The 19,988-nt window shown below is 42.1% G+C and overlaps 2 protein-coding genes across 2 annotated transcripts in view; one reads left to right on the forward strand and one right to left on the reverse strand.

Annotated features, from left to right (window-relative positions):
* LOC311128185 (F-actin-monooxygenase mical2b-like) overlaps positions 1–12,479 on the reverse strand; it is a 52,698-nt gene extending 40,219 nt beyond the window's left edge. Inside the window, exon 1 of the mRNA XM_084160192.1 lies at positions 12,365–12,479. The gene's annotated coding sequence lies outside the window, so the exon portion shown is untranslated. The remainder of the gene's footprint in view (positions 1–12,364) is intronic.
* Positions 12,480–15,458: 2,979 nt separating this feature from the next.
* Positions 15,459–19,473, forward strand: LOC311127906 (dickkopf-related protein 3-like; the record flags this gene model as incomplete). Its single annotated transcript, XM_084159805.1, has 7 exons — positions 15,459–15,665; positions 16,010–16,135; positions 16,316–16,396; positions 17,648–17,740; positions 18,493–18,637; positions 19,054–19,210; positions 19,386–19,473. 7 exons carry the CDS (start codon positions 15,459–15,461, stop codon positions 19,471–19,473), a joined length of 897 nt encoding a protein of 298 aa, XP_084015931.1.
* Between the last annotated feature and the right edge of the window lie 515 nt (positions 19,474–19,988).

Genomic DNA, 19,988 nt, shown 5'->3' on the forward strand with positions numbered 1-19,988 from the left:
TATTGGATTCGATAATAGTTCTCATAACTTTGTTATTTAAAGACAGAGGCAGTGCTATAGTATATCCTGAAGGTTATGCTGCTGCCTATTGAAATCACTGGCCACTTTAAGAAATGGAACACTAGTCACTTTAATAATGTTTACATATCTTGCACTACTCATCTCATATGTATATACTGTATTCTATAATATTCTACTGTATCTTAGTCCATGCCGCTCTGTCATTGCTTGTCCATATATGTATTCTTAAATCCCATTCCTTACTAGTTTTGTGTGTATTGGGTATATGTTGTGAAATTGTTAGATATTACTTGTTAGATATTACTGCACTGTCGGAGCTAGAAGCACAAGCATTTCGCTACACCTGCTATAACATCTGCTAAACACGTGTATGTGACAGATAACATTTGATTTGATTTGATTTACATCCACTGCATGTTTCAGAGGGATGAGTACACATGCTATCAGTTTCCAGAGGAGGAATTCCAGAGATGTGAAGTATGTACCTGTTACAGCTGGCCTGCCAAGGCGGAACAGCTAAACGGAGATAGTCAGAGACACACACTCCCTCAAACACACACACATCTGTATATGCATTATAAATAATCTGCATATTTTCTTTGAGAACAAAACAATTATTCAACCACTAGCAATTTAACCAATGTTCTGGAATTCTGGTTTTATTTATTACATTTGAGTTTTATCTGACACTCATTAGCATGGTTGCTCATGCGCTTACATTCTTGATAAGAATCAAAATATGTTTCATTTCCATACCACATGAGCCATCAGCTGTGACTTAAACTCCACCTCAGCTACACATGCAGTTCCATGCAATGAGACTGGTAGTGGAGCACATTTAATGACGAGAAACCCAAGTCACCTTAAATACCTTTACAACAACACCAGTGTCAGGTTGCATTAAGACTTGGTCTAATAACAACCAACCAGGCAATACATGGTCTAAGGCAGTAAACATTGGCCAATCACTTAATAAATTAGCCGATTACTGCATCAGCCATGGCCATAGAAACTGAGCAATATAGTACGTACTGCTAGACCAGTAAAACACAAAACAATGACGTGATGTCCATCGTTGTTGCTCCACACAGCCTCAAGCTATCAAAAAACGATGGGAAGCTGACGACTCAAAGGAAAACAGTGGGAGGGCTGGGAATGACACGTAATGCAGTTAATTACCGAGAGAACTGAAGGAAACCAGGAAGGAAGCCCTCAACCCCTGATAAGCAGACATTACGCCTCAGAGCTGGACAACATTCTAAGAAAATCTTATGTTCCAGCATCCCGCCAACAACTTTGCCCCTCTCCGGCCTTCATAACTCGCTTGTACTATCTCAACTCTGAGAAATATGTTTGCTTCTTCAGGCAGCGGTGCCAAAACAAAGGAGAGCTATCTTGGACACGGGTAAAAACCCTGCGTTATCTGGCCGGCCCCAGTGAATGTCATTCATCTAGAGTGGAGAAAATAATTAATTTACACAGAAGCAGGCACTGGAGAGGCGAAGCAGCTGTCTGCCGTCTGGAGGCCTGTCTGACCCACGCAGTGTGTTTTAACCACATGTCCTCTTGGACTTGGAGAAAGATTTATCTGGACAAACTTCAGACACACAAAGCACAGAAAATAATGTCTGTCCAGCTATTTGAAGTTTGACATATGTAATCCACTTGGCACAATATTTTGAACTTATCCAGCAGCACATTCTTTTCTTCATTTCACACAAATAAATGATCAAATAGCTGACAAATGCAGTGAACTCTCACCATGTATAAAGATCCCACACAAAGAATGCTCTGATGTTCTTAAATCAACATTGCAATATCAGGGAAACACTGGACTGATGCCATATTCAATGCTATCAGTACACCAATAGACCATACAGTAACAAGAGGTCCTCACAATGTGATGGAGATCAAGGCTGTTACGGTGAGAAGTGACTGCACATTGAAGGCAGATTGTTTTGTAACTGACATTCCCCCAGACAGTCAGACAGCCAGTCAGTCAGCAGAGGCAATTGGATCCAGAGATCCTGCTCCATATCTCAGAATGGCACCGAGGGGTTTACATGACAGTGTATGACCACAGGGAAGGAATAGTGGAGCCGGTAAGGCGGCTTTCAGGGAAGCCATGCTCAGAATAGACAGGTGTCATGTTCCAGAGGAAAACAGCACATGTCCTGGAGGATAGCCTGACATCTGTATAAGACCACTCTACAAACATAAATACACCGTGTTGCTGACCAATAAGAGAACAGCTCCATCAGACCTGAAGGATCTGTGCCACTCCTCAGAAAAAGGACTGCTTGACACTGTCCATGACATTTGGTGGTTATTTATTGTGATCATAAAAACAATGTTGGAGTGCTTAGGGGTTGTTGCTCTGTAAACAAAATGCTACTTTAATCCTTACAGTAATTTGTGGGTAAAGAAAGTCATGACATGCCTCCAGCTACATGTGGCCAAGCTCTGATGTGTTATTGGGTCATCTGATATGTGAGTGTGTCTGTTTTCCTGTCCAGATCAAAGGGATGGAGAGCTGCCACTGTGAAACTGCCTTTGCTGGAGGTTAAAGCACAAGGCCTGACTCAAACTCCTTTAAGTTCCCTTAATGACCGATTTCCGAGCTTGTACAAGCCAGGGGGAACTTGCTAATGTAGTCTAGTTGGTGATATATATCCTGCTGATGACCGTGGTGGTTTAAGTTGGCAGAGAGTGGGGTCCTACTGAAAGGATCAACCAATTTAAACCATGCATAAATCCTGCAAGTAATTTGCTTTCTGAGCCTCAAACTCCCACATCCTCTTTCTGTCCTGGTGCTGGAGCTGTTGCCTGGAAACGTGCTCACTTCCACAGTGTGGCTCTAGGAAGGAAATAATGCAAAGAGGAAGAAGAAAGTTCACACAGTTCTGTTCTGGGATATTGTGAATAAGCCTACAGACAGACCAGTCAGGCTGGAATACGCTGCTCATTTGGAATGCTGTCTGCTAGCTGACAGAGCCAGAAAAGTTTTGTCGACTTCAGCTTATTTGTCTTCTTTACTGTAGTGAGCCCTGAGAGAGTGACATAGCTCTGAATCCAACAGCTTGGTTCATGTAAAACTAGTTATACTATTAGATTAACCTGAGGCCCCAGAGCAGGTACTCTGGTGCGTTTTTTATCTCTAACATCCGTGTTTAAATCAAGCCTCGCATGGGCGAATTGGCCATCTGGCAATTCGGGCAAATGCCAGATGGACCATATTTTTGCTGGGTGGGCTGGTAAAAACGAAACAAACTAATAATAAAAATGGACACGACCCACGGCCCACGGGCCTGTTAAGATTTGGTTTTAAAGATTTTTGTGCAAATTCTCTGTTGTCAATAATATATTTGAGCATTTGGGCCGGCCAGGTTTTCTCATTGGCTGAGCTGAGGTCGCTAAAAAATTTACATTCAAACTCAAACGCGCCTCAGCAAAGACATCTGCTCTGACTCTCTGTCAAAAACGGAAAGGTGGTACCAAAAACATTAGAGCAAAAAAAGGCTCTTGAGGACGATGTTGCTAAATGTGTGAAATTAACCAACTTCTTTTCTAAAAGTTCTGGTTCTGCTGAGTGCTGTGACTGTGTCTGTACTGAGAAATGATGTTAGGCTTAGCATCGACAGATCAGCTGCTGCTGCAGAAGACAGTGCAGTTGAGGTAGGGAGAAAACAGAGAAAGACACACACACACGTAGCCTAATGCTGCCAGTTAATATGTGGGGTATATATCGTATGAAATAGTAGGCTAATTAACACTTAGGCCTAATTAGGGAAGGGGGGATTCGGGGGAACACATATGACGGGCAATAGCCTAAAAGGTCGTTAGATTGGCTTTTATAACATATAAGCCAATAGCCATCTATTAAATCAAATCAAATGTTATTTGTCACATGCGCCGAATACAACAGGTGTAGACCTTACAGTGAAATGCTTACTTACAAGCCCTTAACCAACAATGCAGTTTTAAGAAAAATAAGTGTTAAGTAAAAAATAGATAAGTAAATATAAGCAGCAGTAAAATAACAGTAGCGAGGCTATATACAGGGGGTACTGGTACAGAGTCAATGTGTGGGGGATAACAGTAGCAAGGCTATATACAGGGGGTACTAGTACAGAGTCAATGTCTGGGGGATAACAGTAGCAAGGCTATATACAGGGGTACTGGTACAGAGTCAATGTCTGGGGGATAACAGTAGCAAGGTTATATGCAGGGGTACTGGTACAGAGTCAATGTCTGGGGGAACAGGTTAGTCCAGGTAATTGAGGTAATATGTACATGTGGGTAGAGGTAAAGTGACCATGCATAGATAATACACAGAGAGTAGCAGCAGCGTAAAAAGAGGGGGTGGAGGACAATGCAAATAGTCCGGGTAGCTATTTGAGTCTTATGACTTGGGGGTAGAAGCTGTTAAGAAGCCTTTTGGATCTAGACTTGGCGCTCCGGTAACGCTTGCCATGCGGTAGCAGAGAGACCAGTCTATGACTAGGGTGGCTGGAGTCTTTGGCAATTTTTAGGGCCTTCCTCTAACACCGCCTGGTATAGAGGTCCTGGATGGCAAGAAGCTTGGCCCCAGTGATGTATTGTGCCGTACGCACTACCCTCTGTAGTGCCTTGCGGTCGGAGGCCGAGCAGTTGCCATACCAGGCAGTGATGCAACCAGACAGGATGCTCTCGATGGTGCAGCTGTATAACGTTTTGAGGATCTGAGGACCCATGCCAAATCTTTTCAGTCTCCTGAGGGGGAATAGGCTTTGTCGTGCCCTCTTCATGACTGTCTTGGTGTGTTTGAACCATGATAGCTTGTTGGTGATGTGGACACCAAGGAACTTGAAGCTCTCAACCTGCTCCACTACAGCCCCGTCGATGAGAATTGGGGCGTGCTTGGTCCTCCTTTTCCTGTAGTCCACAATCATCTTCTTTGTCTTGATCACGTTGAGGGAGAGGTTGTTATCCTGGCACCACACGGTCAGGTCTCATCGTTGTCGGTGATCAGGCCTACCACTGTTGTGTCGTTGGCAAACTTAATGATGGTGTTGGAGTCGTGCTTGGCCATGCAGTCATGGGTGAACAGGGAGTACAGGAGGGGACTGAGCATGCACCACTGAGGGGCCCCCGTGTTGAGGATCAGCGTGGCAGATGTGTTGTTACCTACCCTTACCACCTGGGGGGTGGCCCATCAGGAAGTCCAGGATCCAGTTGCAGAGGGAGGTGTTTAGTCCCAGGGTCCTTAGCTTAGTGTTGAGCTTTGAAGGCATTATGGTGTTAAACGCTGAGCTGTAGTCAATGAATAGCATTCTCACGTAGGTGTTCCTTTTGTCCAGGTGGGAAAGGGCAGTGTGGAGTGGAATAGAGATTGCATTATCTGTGGATCTGTTGGGGCGGTATGCAAATTGGAGTGGGTTGAGGGTTTCTGGGATAATGGTGTTGATGTGAGCCATGACCAGCCTTTCAAAGCACTTCATGGCTACAGACGTGAGTGCTACGGGTCGGTAGTCATTTAGGCAGGTTACCTTAGTGTTCTTGGGCACAGGGACTATGGTAGTCTGCTTGAAACATGTTGGTATTACAGACTCAGTCAGGGACAGGTTGAAAAGTCAGTGAAGACACTTGCCAGTTGGTCAGCGCATGCTCGGAGTCCACATCCTGGTAATCCGTCTGGCCCTGAAGCCTTGTGAATGTTGACCTGTTTAACGGTCTTACTCACATCAGCTACGGAGAACGTGATCACACAGTCGTCAGGGAACAGCTGATGCTCTCATGCATGCTTCCGTGTTGCTTGCCTCAAAGCGAGCATAGAAGTAATTTAGTTTGTCTGGTAGGCTTGTGTCAATGGGCAGCTCGCGGCTGTGCTTCCCTTTGTAGTCCGTAATAGTTTGCAAGCCCTGCCACATCCGACAAGCATCGGAGCCGGTGTAGTACAATTCAATCGTAGTCCTGTATTGACGCTTTGCCTGTTTGATGGTTCGTCGGAGGGCATAGCGGGATTTCTTATAACCGTCCGGGTTAGAGTCCCGCTCCTTGAAAGCGGCAGCTCTACCCTTTAGCTCAGTGCAGATGTTGCCTGTAATCCATGACTTCTGGTTGGGATATGTACATACGGTCACTGTGGGGATGACGTCATCGAAGCACTTATTGATGAAGCCAGTGACTAATGTGGTGTACTCCTCAAAGCCATCGGAAGAATCCCGGAACATATTCCAGTCTGTGCTAGCAAAACAGTCCTGTAGCTTAGCATCTGCGTCATCTGACCACTTCTGTATTGAGCGAGTCACTGGTACTTCCTGCTTTAGTTTTTGCTTGTAAGCAGGAATCAGGAGGATAGAATTATGGTCAGATTTGCCAAATGGAGGGCGAGGGAGAGCTTTGTACGCGTCTCTGTGTGTGGAGTAAAGGTGGTCTAGAGTTTTTTTTCCTCTGGTTGCACATTTAACATGCTGGTAGAAATGAGGTAAAACGGATTTAAGTTTCCCTGCATTAAAGTCCCCGGCCACTAGGAGCACGGCCTCTGGATGAGCATTTTCTTGTTTACTTATGGCCTTATACAGCTGCTTGAGTGCGGTCTTAGTGCCAGCATCGGTTTGTGATGGTAAATAGACAGCAACGAAAAATATAGATGAAAACTCTCTTGGTAAATAGTGTGGTCTACAGCTTATCATGAGATACTCTACCTCAGGTGAGCAAAACCTCAAGACTTCCTTAATATTAGATTTTATGCACCAGCTGTTATTTGCAAATATACACAGACCGCCACCCCTTGTCTTTCCGGAGGCAGCTGTTCTATCTTGCCTATGCACCGAAAACCCCGCCAGCTGTATGTTATCATTTACATTTACATTTACATTTTAGTCATTTAGCAGACGCTCTTATCCAGAGCGACTTACAGTTAGTGAATACATATTTTTTTTATACTGGCCCCCCGTGGGAATCGAACCCACAACCCTGGCGTTGCAAACGCCATACTCTATCAACTGAGCTACATCCCTGCCGGCCATTCCCTCCCCTACCCTGGACGACGCTGGGCCAATTGTGCGCCGCCCATGAGTCTCCCGGTCGCGGCCGGCTGCGACAGAGCCTGGATTCGAACCAGGATCTCTATCCATGTCGTCGTTCAGCCACGACTTGTCGAAACATAAGATATTACAGTTTTTAATGTCCCGTTGGTAGGATATTCTTGATCGGAGCTCATCCATTTTATTATCCAATTATGGTACGTTGGCTAATAGGACTGATGGTAGAGGCACCCCGACCTACGTCCCCGATATCTCCGTCTCTTCTTCATGCGAATGACAAGGATTTGGGCCTTGTCGGGTGTCTGAAGTAAATCCTTTGCGGCCGACTCGTTAAAGAAAAAATCTTTGTCCAGGATGAGGTGAGTAATCGCTGTCCTGATATCCAGAAGCTATTTTCGGTCATAAGAGACGGTGGCAGAAACTTTATGTACAAAATAAGTTACAAATAACGCACACAATAGCACAATTGGTTAGGAGCCCGTAAAACGGCCGCCATCTCCTCCGGCGCCAGTGCTATATGAAATAACATGACTGTTTGAAAAGCATTCCAGGTGAAGCTGGTTGAGAGAATGCCAAGAGTGTGCAAAGCTGTCATCAAGGCAAAGGGTGGCTACTTTGAAAAATCTAAAATCTAAAATATATTTTGATTTATTTAACACTTTTTTGGTTACTACATGATGCCATATGTGTTATCTCATAGTTTTGATGTCTTCACTATTATTCTACAATGTAGAAAATAGTAAAAATAAAGAAAAACCCTTGAATGAGTAGGCGTGTCCAAACTTTTGACTGGTACTGTATATGTAATAGTAATTAACCCTTAGGATAGGGGACGACATGTATGACAGCCAGGCACTCCTTGCTTTTATAAGTTATTATGGCCCAATGGTTATCCAATAGGCATTTATTCCTTTTTTTCTAATAAATGTCTTTATTTATTCACAACTATAGATGTTTCTGGGCCCAGCACAGGCAGTGTGGTCCCCTGGTCTTCTGGTATCAGTGCTGTGGGAAAGGAGGCTTAGCAGAGACAGCTCAGTGGTGAGGTCGGAAGAAAACAGAGACACAGATGTACGGTCTTAATTTGAGCCAATTTGCTACAGCAGGAAAAATATCCTGCAGCAACAGGAAATGCAAATTATTATGTGGATGGGGGCTGGTGTGACGAATGCCAGGGCAGAATTTTTGTCCCAGTCCGCCCCTGAAGCCTTGGTCCAACCACTAATTACACACTGAGAAGATGAGGCTGGCTGCTAGCAGCATTTGCATCTAAGTCGATTTTGACTAAATTACAAGAACAGCAGGTTCGTGCTGAGATCGGGAAACTCCCTTAGAGGGGCAAGTTCAGATATTTTAAAACTCTTGAGTTTTAACAACATTTAGGAATTTTCATGCAGACTTATATTAAAATGTAATAAATCAGCATGGATCTGATCTTTACACACCTGCCCCCTCAATTAGACTAACTGTGACGTCTAGAGAGAGACCATAAACCTTCAGCATCTTTACATCTCTACTTTCACTCCTGATATAAAGCCTTGTGATCTTTCTATAAATCTGCTTTTGGGGAGAGCAAGTCAAACCTGATGATGTATTGTTATTCCAGATAGTATAGGTATGGTGATAAAAACAAGAATAGAAAAATGACAGAAGAAAAGTGTAGATCTACAGATAAACGTTTGATTTGTTCATTTCTGTTGTATACACTGTGCTAAAACATTGGCACTAAAGTAATCACATTTGTCTATGTTGTATAGTCTTGAAAAAAAGGTTCCATATAGAACCAAAAAGGGTTCTATCGCTTGGTTCATATATGGAACACCTAAAAGTTCTATACAGTACACCAAATAACAATTTTTTCTAAGAGTATACTCCCATGGCTAACAGCAAGTGTATAAATCTTAGTGAACAATATTATTTTTACTGTACCTTAACTTCAGTTGCTTTATGGCACAATAAATACTAACAAGATTGAACATTCCTGAGGAAATTCCAGCAAGACAGGAGAAAAAATGTGTGTTTTTTCTTTGAGCGTGCAATGTATTTTGAATCCAGGGAGAATAGAGTATTTAAATCACACAATGCCTGAGACAGATTCAGACATGTAGTCTATTGAGATGTTGACACATACTCTATGAGTAAGGTAGTGAATCACAGAGTAATAAAGCAGGACTTTAAGTCTTACAGTAGTATGAGGAAGAGCGTGCCATGTTTTCAACCGGCACAGGATGCACAGGAAATTATTGGTCATTCAAGAGGGGGCGGAAAATTACATGACAATGACTGCTGCTGCATTCTCAAAATGTTCTTACCGAATCACAGCCGTTCTCTCATGGCCAGGTACTCACAGTGGCCTGTTTTCTAGTGTGACTTTAAGATAAACATAATCAGACAGATACCACTACATACTGTAGGTACACTTTCAAGAGTACCACAAAGAAAATGGACAATTCCATTCAGATTTCAGTCATCCAAAATGTGTGCTTATAACTGCTGATATACTGTATCTAAATACCTTACAGTTGTCTCTGAAACTGATCTGTGATCATCTGACCTTGTGTGCTGTAGCTAATGTGTCTCACCTGGGACAAAGAAAAACATAGCCTACTGTACATTATTTATTATTTAAAGCCACAAGTTCAAACTCAAGATCAAACATGGGTTAGTGAGTAAGCTTAGAACTTCCAATAACTCTTATGAAAGGGGAACATACAGAGGGAGTGTTATTTTTCTCACTCACTAAACTCTATATATCATGCCTCTCCCCCCTCTCTCAGAGCAGTAATTCATCTGACAGGAACAGCAGCGCTACAGTAGACTGACAGTGTTACCATACCTCTCCCTGTGTATTTGTGCCCCCACTCCCCAATGACACGCAAGGGGCCATTTCCAGTTGTGTAACTCTGTATTTCACCACTAAGAGCTGCTCTTAGAGCTTCTGCATGAGAAATGCTGCTTATCATCCCCAACTCAAACAGGTAGCAGCGGTTTTGAAAGTTCACAGGAAGGGAAGCAGAAAATGCTCACTGGCTTGTGCAGACAGTAATATCTGTTGATATAAATACAATATAATATATCCTTTACAATATACTATGATTAAGAAAACAATAATCTGATAATAATATAGTTTTCCTGAGATAAAAGGGTGATGAACCCTCAATGAATGACTGCTTAATCATTGTCTTTCTCTTAATGTAACTCAATGTAAAGAAAATACCATGCCATGGTAGAAGCCTATACAATTGTAAAACTCAGCCAGATACATCAAGCATAAAGGCATAGCCTACCAGAGAACCTGAGGGTGGCCGAAACTGAACATATTTAAAAGAAATCTTAAAACACACCTTTTTAACTTTGCTTTTCCTTAGGGTGCTTTTTTAGTCTTTCAGTTTTTATGGTTATTCTTCAGTTTTTTATCCTCTTATGTTTGTTGTGTAGTAAATATTTCTGTATTTATTTTCATTGTTTTTATTTATGTTTTTTCCTGTGAAGCACATTGTGTTGCATTCATGTCTGAAATGTGCCATATAAATAAAGCTTGATTTCAATCGATAAATGAATCCAAAATTGTGACCAATTCAATTTGGCATAAACATAGTCTGATTGAAGACTAAATGATTATCTCTGAGTATTCAGGTTGGAACTTTACACAGCCTGGAGGTGTGTTGGGTCATTGTCCTGCTGAAAAACAAATTAAAGTCCCACTAAGTGCAAACCAGATGGGATGGCGTATCGCTGCAGAATGCTGTGGTAGCCATGCTGGTTAAGTGTGCCTTGAATTCTAAATAAATCACCAACAGTGTCACCAGCAAAGCACCCCCACACCATAACACCACCACCTCCATGCTTCACGGTGGGAACCACACATGCAGCGATCATCCGTTTACCTATTCTGCGTCTCACAAAGACATGGCGGTTGGAACCAAAAATCTCAAATTGGGACTCATCAGACCAAAGGACACATTTCCACCTGTCTAATGTCTATTGCTCGTGTTTCTTGACCCAAGCAAGTCTCTTCTGATAATTGATGTCCTTTAGTAGTGGTTTCTTTGCAGCAATTTGACCATGAAGGCCTGATTCATGCAGTCTCCTCTGAACAGTTGATGTTGAGATGTGTCTGTACTTGAACTCTGTGAAGCATTTATTTGGGCTGCAATTTCTGAGGTTGGTAACTCTAATGAACTTATCCTCTGCAACCAGCAGAGGTAACTCTGGGTCTTCCTTTCCTGTGGCGGTCCTCATGAGAGCCAGTTTCATCATCGCGCTTGATGGTTTTTGCGACTGCACTTGAAGAAACTTTCAAAGTTCTTTACATTTTCCAGATTGACTGACCTTCATGTCTTAAAGTAATGATGGACTGTCATTTCTCTTTGCTTATTTGAGCTGTTCTTGCCATAATATGGACTTGGTCTTTTACCAAATAGGGCTATCTTCTGTATACCACCCCTACCTTGTCACAACCTAACTGATTGGCTCAAACGCATTAAGGAAAGAAATTCCACAAATTAACTTTTAACAAGGCACACTTGTTAATTGAAATGCATTCCAGGTGACAACCTCATGAAGCTGGTTGAGAGAATGCCAAGATTGTGCAAAGCTGTCATCAAGGCAAAGGGTGGCTACTTTGAAGAATCTCAAATATAAAACATATTTTGATTTGTTTAACACTTTTTTGGTTACTACATGATTCCATATGTGTTATTTCATGGTTTTGATGTCTTCACTATTATTATACAATGTAAGAAAAACCCTGGAATGAGTAGGTGTGTCCAAACTTTTGACTGGTACTGTATATGGGAGAAGTTGTGAGAAAAGTTCCAGCCTGGATACTCAGATTATCCTTTAGTCTCCAATAGTCACTTGTCTCTGGTGACAATCACGCTACTCAAACTAGTAGTACGGTGTTAGCAATTTACTGTCTCTCTCTTAATGTAACTCAATGTAACTTTAAAGAAAATATCATGCCATGGTAGTAGCCTATACCATTGTAAAATTTCAGCCAGACATATCAAACCATTATAATGGTTGAACACACAGAGCTATCTTATCAGAGCATGGAGACAAACCAGATGTTTTATTGTCCAGTTCAGACACACAGGCTCTTACTGCATGTACAGGAATCTGTATCTAATCCTATCAGTATGTATTTGTTTGAATACTAAGGCAAAGAACATTTACAAATGAGATTAGATTTTACAACCTTGAATGAACCATGTAACAGTGTTCAGGCTCAACTGTCATGTTGCCCAATTGCTTAGACATCTGCCCAGCGGTCACTGATCTGTGAAACATGCGTAATTGGAAGTGTGACTTACTTTAGTTTACAGATGAGAAAAAATAAGTCAACTGCTCCAGTCTTCACAGTTAATTGAAGAGGGATTTTCAAAACCACAATAACCGGTCAGAGAAAATGTATCTAATAGAATTTGCGCTGGCTACATGTGTCAGTGCGTCTCTTCCAGTCACTCACTCTGAACTACTACTGGGCTAAATTACTGTCTCACTTTGTCTCACCACAGTACCTCCCGTCTATTACATGAGGGCGGTGCTGGAGATTACAAGACCCAATGGTAACTTCTGATACACTGTGCTCGAAATTTAAATTATAAAGGCTTCATTACAACTGTAGACGCAAATACTGTAAATGTAGCCACAGTGGAACAAATTGACAGCATAGATAGGGTAGTATACTCTGATTATTTTATGGAGAATAAAACTGGATTGAAGTTTAATGGCTCTTTTGCTAATTAAGCTACAAATAAATTAACCAAATAGAATATTAGCATATAGCCTAAATTATTATGTATATCATTGTAATAATTCAAATACATTTTGAGGCGCAAGTTGCACTCAGCAAGTGATTGAGGCACGTGCACAGGCTCTAGCACAAAAATATATCCAGCTGTTCAGTGTCCAGTATAATGTTTCAAGAACAAACAAACAAAACAAAGAACATGCGTCAAATTACGCAAAAGTAATTTATCCCCTAATAGGCTACATTTGACAATCAATAACGCAGTGAGTAAAATTTGACTGCTTTTAAAGTATTGACTGTTTCTTCCATGACATAAAACGACACGTTCAGATGATGGTGATCACATTTAATCACCTTGAGACCGCTCTGCTCCAATGTCATGAAAATATCTTCCATGTAAATGAGGCCATCTAGTGGTAAATGGAAGAAAACATGCGACAGAGCCATATTATGCATCACGTTTACATACAGTGGGGAAAAAAAAATATTTAGTCAGCCACCAATTGTGCAAGTTCTCCCACTTAAAAAGATGAGAGAGGCCTGTAGTTTTCATCATAGGTACACGTCAACTATGACAGACAAAATGAGAAGAAAAAAATCCAGAAAATCACATTGTAGGATCTTTAATGAATTTATTTGCAAATTATGGTGGAAAATAAGTATTTGGTCAATAACTAAAGTTTCTCAATACTTTGTTATATACCCTTTGTTGGCAATGACACAGGTCAAACGTTTTCTGTAAGTCTTCACAAGGTTTTCACACACTGTTGCTGGTATTTTGGCCCATTCCTCCATGCAGATCTCCTCTAGAGCAGTGATGTTTTGGGGCTGTCGCTGGGCAACACGGACTTTCAACTCCCTCCAAAGATTTTCTATGGGGTTGAGATCTGGAGACTGGCTAGGCCACTCCAGGACCTTGAAATGCTTCTTACGAAGCCACTCCTTCGTTGCCCGGGCGGTGTGTTTGGGATTATTGTCATGCTGAAAGACCCAGCCACGTTTCATCTTCAATGCCCTTGCTGATGGAAGGAGGTTTTCACTCAAAATCTCATGATACATGGCCCCATTCATTCTTTCCTTTACACGGATCAGTCGTCCTGGTCCCTTTGCAGAAAAACAGCCCCAAAGCATGATGTTTCCACCCCCATGCTTCATAGTAGGTATGGTGTTCTTTGGATGCAACTCAGCATTCTTTGTCCTCCAAACACGACGAGTTGAGTTTTTACCAAAAAGTTATATTTTGGTTTCATCTGACCATATGACATTCTCCCAATCCTCTTCTGGATCATCCAAATGCACTCTAGCAAACTTCAGACGGGCCTGGACATGTACTGGCTTAAGCAGGGGGACACGTCTGGCACTGCAGGATTTGAGTCCCTGGCGGCGTAGGTGTTACTGATGGTAGGCTTTGTTACTTTGGTCCCAGCTCTCTGCAGGTCATTCACTAGGTCCCCCCGTGTGGTTCTGGGATTTTTGCTCACCGTTCTTGTGATCATTTTGACCCCACGGGGTGAGATCTTGCGTGGAGCCCCAGATCGAGGGAGATTATCAGTGGTCTTGTATGTCTTCCATTTCCTAATAATTGCTCCCACAGTTGATTTCTTCAAACCAAGCTGCTTACCTATTGCAGATTCAGTCTTCCCAGCCTGGTGCAGGTCTACAATTTTGTTTCTGGTGTCCTTTGACAGCTCTTTGGTCTTGGCCATAGTGGAGTTTGGAGTGTGACTGTTTGAGGTTGTGGACAGGTGTCTTTTATACTGATAACAAGTTCAAACAGGTGCCATTAATACAGGTAACGAGTGGAGGACAGAGGAGCCTCTTAAAGAAGAAGTTACAGGTCTGTGAGAGCCAGAAATCTTGCTTGTTTGTAGGTGACCAAATACTTATTTTCCACCATAATTTGCAAATAAATTCATTAAAAATCCTACAATGTGATTTTCTGGATTTTTTTTTTCTCAATTTGTCTGTCATAGTTGACATGTACCTATGATGAAAATTACAGGCCTCTCTCATCTTTTTAAGTGGGAGAACTTGCACAATTGGTGGCTGACTAAATACTTTTTTCCCCCACTGTACGTCACAGCAGACCCTATTACTGTGTAGCCTAATTATCACAACTTTAATACATTGTAACTAGGCCTACTAATTGGGAAACATAATAACAAGTGAATTATAAACATCTAATTGAAGAGTCAAAATAAAGAGTCATCGTCAACACTGACGGTGGTCTCATCACACAGATGTTCCAACGTTAACCCATGCTCTGGGCAAGTCTGCTCATTGCTCAAAGACGAGCATTCAGCCCATTGCGGTGTACCACCATCCCTCCTTCATTGGCCGCATCCTCCCACAGCCTACTACGGCTGGCCCAGAATAGGCTCGCCACTGGCGCCACTATGAAAGGTCAAAGCATCGAAAACGTATCACCTTGGCTTGCACCTGTCAATTAGGCTATAGCCTACAGTCGTCGCATAACTTGTGGCAAAATAAACTTTCTCAAAATATAAATACATTATTAAATACATGATCTATCTCCCCCTCGCCGCTCTCTTCCGACAGTGCCCCAGCAGCAGCATCATCGCACACACCCAGTGGGCAGAGGCGACGTCCTAAGAACCTAATTCATTCTGGTGCCTTTTCGCGCAGCAGCAAGGATGTTGTATCTCTATCTTCTAACCCTGAGCCTATCGTCTATCCATGGCATCCTCCTTCCTGAATCTGCCAGGCCCGTGGATTTGGACACCAACCAGATCCTTGAGGATAATTTGGCACAAGGACACACGACATTAAACGAGATGTTTGAGGAGGTAGAGCAACTGATGGAGGACACGCATAATAAACTGGTGGACGCGATGCACCAGGTTGGTTAATGGTTAGGTCTACTCAGACTTCTATTTGCAGAGCTTTGATAAAGATAAATTAGCCTATTATATCCCATAGCAGCCCTTTCATTTATATGATTTCCAATTAAATGTAAAATGCAACAGATAACAGTGCAGTAGACTCTTATTATATCACTTTAGTTGATCTAAAACTTTTCTGTTAAAGCAACCACAAATTTAACTTGACCTTTATTTTACTAATAAAAACAGTTGCCAGTGTGGGTTGAGATGAGTCGAAGTCAATCTTAACATGCACAAGTTGTAAAGAAAAAAACAGTGGTAACCTCAATGCAACATTGATATTTTGCATCAAACCTCATTAGATGGACAATGAGAGTGCAAAGTCCAGCTTGCATCCCCATGACCTTCCCTCAAATTATCACAACGAAAGCACTTCTGAGAGTGTGGTTGAAAACCAATCCATCCACACCATAGAGACCGTACACAAGGTACAGTAGTAGTCATACTCAAATGTATTATTGTACTGTATTCCATTCAAAACTAGGATGCTGAAATGCTATTAAGAATTGTAATACTGTATGGCAGTATTATTTTGGCATCCCACATTTGTTATGAAGACTGAAAGCAACATTGCAGAAATCCTACAAAATGTGTTTCTCTTTCTTCAGGAGACAGAAAACAGAACAGGAGAGACCCACATCACCAGAACAATTATCCAGTCCAGTGGCAAGGGAAATAATATTAATCATGTGAGTGAACATCATGATTTACAACAGATAAAAATAACATATATTATCCACAATAACTGGAACACTATAACTCTAACTGGTGTTTTGTGTTTATTAAAGACAGTGGGCATAAGATGAATAAAATTCCATCCTTAATGCAAATCACAATTCATGAAAGATTGAACAAGTCGTCGGCTGTTTCCTCTTTCTGTGCTGCTCTGCTCTGCATGCGGCCACAGCTGCTGTCATGTTTGGGCGTCTAATTTCTCTTTCCCCATGCCTTGTACGCCTCTCCAGTCTCAACTGTGCTGTCTCATGCTCTATAAGCCAGGCTAAAGCTACGTCTTACCCAGGCAGAGAGACATGTGCAGGATGGTGGCTGGTTGAGAAGCTCTCTTCAGCGCTGCATCCTGTCTGTACATTAATTATATATGGCAGCCATGTCTCAGCCCTGATGAGGATGCTGATCAGGCAAGATAATAGCAAAAGAATCAAACCGATCAATCAGGCCGGATGTGTGCGTGAGTGCATGTCTTTGACTAGTATATGTCTTTGGAGACAGACACGAGATTACTGCTATAGCAGGCCTCTGACCAGGAACCAGTGCAAGAAGTGCTCAATCCATCTTATCAGCCAAATTCTGAGGGGTTTTTAGTTATTTGTTTGGGTGGTTTTAGTTACAATATCTTGCTGGATAGTTCTGAACAATAACTTTGAAATGTCTGTATCATTTTATTCTGTGCTTTTGGTAAACATTGTGTTTAGTCATTTTCATAAGATCTTGTACATTTAACATGCATTTTCTTTATTGCAGTCACAGGTTTTAATATTTAGTTAAAATAATACACAGTCTCGGATCGTGCTATTCCTGCCAGTCTTTTCCTTAGCATATGTGATAGAGAGACAAGTGAGAGGAAATTGGATGTTTACTTAAAAATTTGGGGACAAGTAGCCCATTGTCCCATTTTCAACAGCAGGCCCATTTTATTCAGGTCACTTTAGGCACAGATAAATATTGGAGGAGATCTTGTAACAACGTATCACATCCTCAAAAATTTACTTTGAAGTTATTTTAAAGTAACTTTTGTAAAGAAGTTTGCAATAGTACATGGCTATAATTTCAAGACTGCCATGTTTGATTTAGGCTATTTATCCATACAATCTGTTTTATAGTGCAAAACTCTGGATTGTGGGAGGCTTTGGTACCATATAGCGACCCTCTGCATGTTTATCTGTGAAGGAGGGTGTGTCCTGATTGTCCCCTCTTTACAGGAGTGTGTCATTGATGAGGACTGTGAGAAGGGAAAATATTGCCGGTATGAGACACACCGATCAAAGTGTCTAACCTGCAAAGCCCTCGACGTGGTAGGTCCATTTCATGGTTATTAACAGTGCCACACACATTTTACACACCCTGACACTGAACCCATCTAAAATGTATTTATGCAGACCTATATTTCCCAGGGGACTTTGACTCCTTCCTAGTTCCTATTATGTTCTACTTTAGACCATCTCCAGTTTTTGTAACAGTGCACACGTGCACACACACAGCGATCACAGAACAGTAGATTGCTTAAACAATATGATGCAGCTGCTTCTGCATTGTTACTGCATTGCAGTGTTGCCACAAGTGTAACTGGAGTGTTTCATGGGGGAGAGCTTCTCTCCTCTTGGCTGCGCATCAAAGCATGGGTCTGATTGAATATGAGCTCCACCTCTCTCAGACAAAGAGAGGAGCTGGATGAGAGGTAATGCGACACATACAATTGAATTGAATTTAAGAGCAATGTTTTTGGCAGGGCAGAGTGGAAATCCATCCACATAATACTGTAGAGACTGGCTTGCATTCAAAGTCAAAGGTACGCTGAGAATAGTTAAGGGTCTTCCTAGTTGATAAGGCCTGTGTTAATGTCCTGCACAGAAAAACACAGTAATATGTCGAACAACACACTATTAATTAGACCCCAAGTTTCAGTTTGCACAAGTAGCAGGAATTTGCTGCACCTAGAGAGCTTACGAGAGTTACAAGAGACCAGTCATGACATTCCATGACCATGGGGCTTATATGATGCCATTTATGTAATCTAACAGTTTGTCACTGTGTTTGTGTGTTCCAGCCCTGCAAAAAGGATGAGGAGTGCTGTACAGGACAGCTGTGTGTGTGGGGCCAGTGCAGCCAGAACGCCACTAAGGGGGAAGCTGGCAGCATCTGCCAATACCAGAATGACTGCAGCCCAGACCTCTGCTGTGCTATCCATAAAGGTGCAGGCCACAAGGCCACACACAGAACATAATTCCTCTGCTAAATTATACACCATGAGTCATTCTACATGAAATTAACATGTGGGGAGCAAAATGGGCTCCTTTCATTTGGCTTTGACTCAGCCAGATAAAAACCTAAAGGGATTTCTTTGACATCCAAAAAAGGGAGGCTTCAAATTTCGATACCACAAAGCCTCTGTTCTCAATGTAATTATCCCTAGCCAATTATGATTGTCATGAAGTCAAGTGAAGCAGGGTGCATTGAAGTTTCAGATAGTTAAGTGATCATGTGAAGACCCATAACCTGCTTTCCCCTCCAAGCACTGTCCATATACTGTACTCTTTTATTAAAGTTTCTGTAGTAAAGTCACTTACCTTTGTCACTACCCATCTCTCTCCACTTACCTTGTGGTCAGCCCTGATGTTCCCAGTGTGCACGGCCAAGCCAATAGAGCGTGAGCGCTGTCATGGCTCCTCCAATCACCTGATGGAGCTGCTGTCCTGGGACATAGAGGGCCAGGGACCAAAGGAACACTGCCCCTGTGCTGAGGACCTCCAGTGTCAACATCTCGGGTAAGAATCTGTGTACTGCAAACCTGCAACATTTATATTCAATTGACATGAAGGCATACGTCATGACATTTGTTTTTGCAAAAACACTTGGTAGACAAAAGCCATAGCTATCACTCAAAATGCTGTTGACCCAGAATGATGCTACAAAGTTGATATTTCCTTATCTCTTTGACAGCCGAGGCTCGCTGTGTCTGAAAGGAGAGAACTCGAGTGAAGAGGACCTGACAGACACACTTTATTCAGAAATTGACTATATCGTCTAGGAGTAACCATGCAGCTCAACCTTTTCAGGCCTGTAGACAATCAGAGGGGTCTCCAGTGATTTCAGCCTAGAAAATGAAGTGGCTCCCCCTCTCACAAGGCTTACATGTAAGATTCTTCCATCTAAAAGCTGGTCATTATTTATTCAAGGCATTGCAGTTTTTTTCTATTTGCTCGAATTTAACCAAAAATCTAGATGTTGCATAGTGCATAACACCATGTATGTATTAGATGGAATTGACTTTTTGGAAATTCCCGATTCCTAGACATTCACACTGTTCAAAGGTAGTGTGTATGATGACTACACTCCAAATCTGCAATAAGAGTTCTTCATGTTTGAGCAAATATGTACTTAAACATACCTCCTCCTGCTCTCGTCTCACTTATGCGCCTACCTTAAGGATGCACCGTTGAGGCCCTTTGCTCAAAATAATTAAGTCAAGTTAGGGGTGAAGAAAGAATCAATACAATGTACTGTATACATGTGAAGTAGCTTGCTTAATCCTGGTTTTTGTTT

The sequence above is a fragment of the Coregonus lavaretus genome (assembly GCF_964263955.1).
Source record: "Coregonus lavaretus genome assembly, chromosome: 4".
Taxonomy (NCBI): Eukaryota; Metazoa; Chordata; class Actinopteri; order Salmoniformes; family Salmonidae; genus Coregonus; species Coregonus lavaretus.